We start from the raw sequence: 6,041 nt of genomic DNA, 5'->3' as shown, positions 1-6,041 counted from the left end.
CTCCGCGCCTTCCCACTGCGGTCCGGGCAGGGCGCGGAGAGGGGTGAGGGCTGGGCGCGCCTGCCTGGGAAGGTGGGGGGGCTTCAAAACCGAGGCGGCTGCCAAGGGACGTGCAGGGGTGTGAGGATCGGGGGATGCGGGAGCGAGGGGCTGCAGACCGCATCCGGACCTCGCCGGCCATCCGGAGCTCGGGCTCGGCAGGGCGGACCCGCCAGCCTGCCGCCGCCTCTCCTCGACGGGGCGTCCGGGCGGGGGGGAGCGCAGGCCGGGGCACTGCTCCGAGGAAGCTCGCAGCCACCGGTGTAACGGTGTGAGAAAGGGCCGGCGGGAAGGGTTCCTTGCCGCTGGTTGGAAGCCCAGAGTTTAATACGAGCAGCCCCCGAGGAGGGCGGAGGGTGAGGAGGTGACCTGCCATCCTTACGTCCTGCCCAGCCAAGGCGTAGGTGCTGGAGCAGGGGCCGTCCCGGCCCTTTCCGCGCCCCCCGGCGTGGGGACTCTTACTGCGGCGGGGAGCCCGGGAGTCGGGCCGCCCCGCAGAGCTCCCCTCCCCGCGGGAGAGGGTCCGGGCCGCTTTGCGAGCCAGCTCTGTGCCGGCTGCCTGTCTGCCCTGCTCCTTGCGCTCTTTCCTCCGCACCGTCCGCCCCGTCCCTCTGCCCCAGGATGCCTCCCAACCTCACCGGCTATTACCGCTTCGTCTCCCAGGAGAACATGGACAATTACCTGCGGGCTTTAGGTAATTCCACCCTCCCCACCACGCTCCCTCCTCCACGGCACGCTCCCCTCTATCTCCAAAAAGTCAGGAGTTGGGAAGCGGAGGAAGGTATTTGGGAACCCTCTGGTCCTTTCTGTCTGTGACCATCGCTTTTGAGCTGTGGTAGTAGGGGGAAGGAGGTACCATGGCTGGTGCTCCCTGGCTAAGAGTGGAGGAGCTCTGATGGAGGAAGGGCCCAGGTCGTCCACACATCTTCTCTCCCTCTCGTCCTTCAGATATCAACGTGGTCCTGCGAAAACTGGTTTGCCTACTGAAGCCTGACAAAGAAATCATTCACACGGGGGATCACATGGTTATCCGCACCATCACCTCCCTGAGGGACTATGTGATGGATTTTGACCTGGGAGTCCAGTTTGAGGAAGACTTGGGACCTGTGGATGGACGCAAGTGCCAGGTGAGAAATCCAAGAAGTGCAGTTTCACAGGGGACTGGGGTGTGCTAGGAAGTTCAGGGACTCACTCAGCTTTTGATTCAAAAACCAGATGAGAGCCCAGCCCAGAGCTGGCATGCCCCTGCAGGTCCAGGGGTAAGTGATTCTATGAGTAAATTACTCACAGCAAAGGAGGATGATCACTACAGAGCCAGAAAGCCAGTACTGTGGGACCCAGAGGATATTATCCTTTGGAGCAAAGCCCTGAAAAGACAGAATGTCAGCCCACTTGGTGGAACTCTGTTGTTGCACTTGGAAGCCAGAGGGTCATTCACCTCCCATGAAGAGCATCAGTCCCAAGAAGCCACTAAAGAGACACCAGATCAGGGACTGCATTTGAAATTGTGTCTGAAAGGAACAGCCAGTGACATCTCTGGAAACCTGTATTGCCAAGATCCGCTTGTCTCTGGACTGTATCTTCTCCTTTCCTCCTTTTTTTCAGACAACTGTCTCCTGGGAGGGGGATCAACTGGTGTGTGAGCAGCTAGGAGAGAAGAGGAACCGAGGCTGGAGGCACTGGCTGGAGGGGGACAAGCTGCATCTGGTGAGGAGGGGTCCAGCGCAACTTGATAAATCCTAATTGTGGTGGGTGGGGGGAACACAGTGCGGGTGCTGTGGGCTCTGAGCCAGCCCTGCAGCTTCCTTCCAGCTCCTCTCAGACTTCATCCACGGCTCCCCGGGAACAGCCACCACTTTACACAAACATCCGCCTCCAGGATTTAAAAATTAAACTCAAACAGGTCAACAAAGGCCATGTCCCTTCCCTACCCTGGAGCTGGACCCACTGAGGTTTTGGGAGGGTCGGCTGTGCAGCGCGTGGCCTGCAAGGCTCCAGCCAGCAGCAGGAGGGCTGGCAGGACTGCAGCGGAGGCAGCTGGAGTGGGAGAGGAGAGAATCTAGGCTAAACTCCTCTTTTACCCCGCTTTCCCCAGCGCATGACTGCTGAAGATGAGATCTGCGTCCAGGTTTTCCAGAAGGTGAAGTGATCGCTCCCCGGAGGGATGCCCGGGCGGGACCCTCGCTCCCCAGTATGAAAAAGAAAACGAAACAAGACCCGAGCGAGCCTAGTTCCCCCAGAGCAGTGTGTTTTCTTGTGCCTCGCCCCCCGCCGAGCAGCGGCCGGGCCGGGCCGGGGGTCACGGCTGGGCCGGGCCAGCGGGGAGCGGGAGGCGGGGAGCGGGATGGGCCGGGGCGGGGAGGGCGATGGGCCGCCGGCTGCACGGAGGCTCCTTTCAGAATAAGAGCAGTTGGGGAGGAGCGGCGCAGGGGCTGCCCCACGGCCGGCCCGGCCCCCGCAGCTCCAGCGCTCTTCCTGCCGCCCCCGCCGCAGCCCAACCCCGCGTTGCCCTCCAGCTTCCCCGGGGATGCGGGGGTCGGTGCCCGAGTGGGCAAGGGTGGCTCAGGCTGCCCCTTCTTCGGCAGCCACCAACACCTGCTGTCTTCCAGGGGTGCCACATTTTTCTTGGAGTCCCGGCATCATAGAATCATTTAATGGTTCGGGTTGGAAGGGACCTTAAAGATCATTTAGTTCCAACACCCCCACCATGGGCAGGGACAAATTCAGGAAGAATTTCAAAGAAGGGGTTGTCAAGCATTGGAAGAGACTGTCCAGGGAGGTGGTGGAGTCACCATCCTTGGAGGTGTTCAAGAATAGACTGGACATGGCACTTAGAGCAGCCATGATCTAGTTGACGAGGTGGTGATTGGTGAAAGGTTGCACTCAATGATCTTGGAGGTCTTTTCCAACCTAAATGATTCTGTGACACCTTCCACTTAGACAAGGTTGCTTAAAGCCCCCTCCAACCTGACCTTGAACACTTCCAGGTGTGGGGCAGCCACAACTTCTTGAGATCCTCAAGCTGGATGGGTAGAAAACAGCACTTCTCCTTCAGAGTCAGGTATTCTTATTTAATGCTGTGCAATCTGAGGGCTGGAGCAACTACGCCCACGTTCACTGCACTCCTGAGAAGGTCCCATGGGTGAGGAAGGCTCAGGCTCTTTTCCTGGGTAAGAAACCATGGCTACCCCCTCTAGTCCCAACACTCCCTCTGGCATTCTTGATGGCATCTCCCCATGACCATCACAGGTCCCCTGGTTCACAGCTGTCTGGAATTGGAGACCAAGGGGCAAAACCAAAGGAGGTGAAGTACCCTGAAAAAGCCAGAACAGGGACAAAGAGAGAGGTGTCCTTTAATGATGACACCTCATGGGGTGGGCACAAGCCCACATGCAGTTGTTTCTGAGCAATCTTTGTGATTACCCCCAACAAAAGATTAAAGGGTGGGGACACAAAAATGTGTTGCTATTGACACCACAGAGAACCAAGATATTGGCAAATTTTGAAAATACAGATCCTTTTCAAGCTGAGAAAATGCATTTTTTTTTCCTCCAGCAGCTCATTTAAAAATAGTCTTTTCTGAAGAGCTTCTTTTCAGGGAACTGCAAAGTTGAGTGCCATGAGAAAAGCATTACTTCAGAACATGTGATAAGCAAAGGGTTGGGGAGCTGCAGCTGTGCCTACAATGTCAACCTCTGGCTCTTCACAGTTGTCTCTGAGGACATACGAGATGGGAGCACCCTGTCAATATCCACAGGGCAAGACTGCCGCAATCAAACCAGTGAGCAACCCTAGCCATGCCATCCAGCACGTCATTTATCTGCTCTGTCCAGACCTCCTCAATCCATCATTCTATCACAGGGAGCCTCTGCGTGATCTTTGTTGTATCATGAAGTTGCAAAAGGCAGAGCTTTGACTAACAGCAGCTGAAGCTGGTTCAGCTGTTGCCCTCTTCACACTCTTCCATACCACAAGAGCCCCTCTGGGCTGCTTCTGATCCCCAATACCAAGCTCACTTCACCATGTCCAGGCTGGTATCTTCCAGACTGTGTGATCAACAAGTAATCAACTCATTTCAGGTCCTGGACCACAAGCTGGAGCCTACATTCTGATTGTATGGCAGACAGCTATTGCCTTCAGGTGATTAGCCAGACTCTTCCACTGGCCTGCCAACAGTTCATGTAATTGTCATGTAAGCCTGTGAGGTGACATGCTGAGTAGATTGCTTCTGACTGGTTGCCAGCTATCATATATCCACGACAGCCTCTCTTCTTCAGGAAGCATCTGGTTGTGCCAGAGCCATAGATAAGAATCATGCACACTTGATGTGGTCCACAGTAATAATAATCACAAGGGATAGTACTCCAACCTATTCTAGAGCTTCAGATAGTAACTACCAGAACTAGTAATTCATTGTTTTTTCTTTTGTAATCATGTTGTCGGTGTGATGGCCAAGTCAGATGGTGACTTTACACAACAGTACTATATTCATGAGACACGAGCCTGTGGGAAGTGAGGATGCCAGTGCAAGGCAGGGGATGAAGTGCGATATTGGGATGACACTGTCTTTGTTCATGCTCCATGCTGAGTGGTAATGCAGCAGAACTGTGTACCTCCTGGGGTATTACACTTGGCTTGGTTGCTTGATTTAGAAGACACAGAAGCAGATTACCAAGATGCTGTGGCTGCTCACCCTCTCATATCAGGGGAAAGACCCACTCTTAAGAGTCTTTTAAGAACCTTATTTTGGTCTAAGTCATCCTCTCCATATCAGCCAGAGCTGCAGGAGTGGCATGATTTGTCTGAGCCATTTGACAGCACAGACCTGGCTGTGTGAAGCTTGAACCCAATGGCTAGTGGCAGAGTGTCCCCAAATGGCTCAAACCAAGTGTTTGGGTACTTTGGGTAGTCAGCCAAGGGGGTTGAAGGTAGAGTGCCCTGGGAAAGCAACTCAGTGTTTACAGGGAGCCTGGGTCTATGGCCCTGGTGTGGTGTAGGGTAGGTGGTAGAGCTGTAGGAGGCCAAACAGAGGTAGTTCTCTGTCCTCCTTGCTTCAGGTCTGAGGGTAAAGTATCCAACTCTTCATCTTCTCAGTGGATGAAAGGGTCTGGTCTGCATTTCAGATGATAATCTCGTTGCTTCTGAGGCTGTAGAGCAGGTTTCTTTCAAATGACTTCCTCCAACACACTGTATTCAAAGCAGGAGTCATGCTCCATGAGAGGATGTTGGCATCTTTGACCATGCTGAAGATCTACATTTTCTTTACTTCACTCTGATATTGTCTGGATTTATTGTCTAGACCACTTGTCACCAGCTGAGTCAAGCAGGCTGCAAACAGGTACTAGTTTTGGCATTCTGTGTTCCTACGTGTATTCCATGGTCCTGTGTGAATTCTGCCCTTAAGCACAGAAAAGCACAAACATCCTCCTCCCGAGGAAAATTTGCTACCCAGGTATTACCTGGCTTCTATCTCACATAAAGATTGCACAGGGCATCTGAAGGGGAATGCCACGAGTGGGAGCACTGGAGCAAGACTGAGGATGCAGCTGTATTGTCTAAATCAGGTGGGTCTATGGGACATGTTAGAGGTGGGCTGCTCCGGCTAGGCGTATTCCCAGCTAATCACCCTTGCTTCACCAGCTGAAGTACTCTCCTATTATCACAGATTATGTTGTTGGGGTGGGAGAAGGAAATGAAGACATGGGAGATGTGCCTTGAAAGTGTCACAGGACACTCATAAGATTGTTTGTCAAGGACACAATGAAATGATCAGCTTCCTTACAAATGATCTTCAGGCACCTCTGTCCGTCTGTGCTTTGCCAGGGAATACTCTTCCCACTGGTGACAGGCTCATACCAGATCTCTCAAACAATAGCTTCCAGTATTTCCTAGCTACTTTCCAGATGTGATTTCTGACTAAAAGCTTCCCTTCTCATGAGACAGTAAGCCAGCAGAACCCACTCTGGCATGACACAGCAAAGCAGTGATCCTGCCCAAGTGTG

General features: G+C 53.7%; 1 protein-coding gene across 1 annotated transcript; it reads left to right on the top strand.

The window, feature by feature from the left end:
- The first annotated feature begins 270 nt into the window (after positions 1-270).
- On the top strand, positions 271-2,267 carry RBP5 (retinol binding protein 5). The gene is made up of 4 exons (XM_064644726.1): positions 271-733; positions 988-1,166; positions 1,645-1,746; positions 2,135-2,267. Exons 1-4 carry the CDS (start codon positions 661-663, stop codon positions 2,186-2,188), a joined length of 408 nt encoding a protein of 135 aa, XP_064500796.1. The 5' UTR covers positions 271-660; the 3' UTR covers positions 2,189-2,267.
- Positions 2,268-6,041: the final 3,774 nt, after the last annotated feature.

The sequence above is a fragment of the Pseudopipra pipra genome, chromosome 2 (assembly GCF_036250125.1).
Source record: "Pseudopipra pipra isolate bDixPip1 chromosome 2, bDixPip1.hap1, whole genome shotgun sequence".
Lineage (NCBI taxonomy): Eukaryota > Metazoa > Chordata > Aves > Passeriformes > Pipridae > Pseudopipra > Pseudopipra pipra.
Note: the sequence above shows the minus strand (reverse complement) of the source record. Positions and strands in the feature narration are given on the sequence as shown.

What these genes read in the sequence shown, in the direction of transcription:
- RBP5 (XM_064644726.1), top strand. Translation starts at nt 661, where the DNA reads ATGCCTCCCAACCTCACCGGCTATTACCGCTTCGTCTCCCAGGAGAAC. An exon ending in CAATTACCTGCGGGCTTTAG is followed by an intron (nt 734 to 987) that starts GTAATTCCACCC and finishes CTCGTCCTTCAG; the next exon opens with ATATCAACGTGGTCCTGCGA. An exon ending in TGGATGGACGCAAGTGCCAG is followed by an intron (nt 1,167 to 1,644) that starts GTGAGAAATCCA and finishes CCTTTTTTTCAG; the next exon opens with ACAACTGTCTCCTGGGAGGG.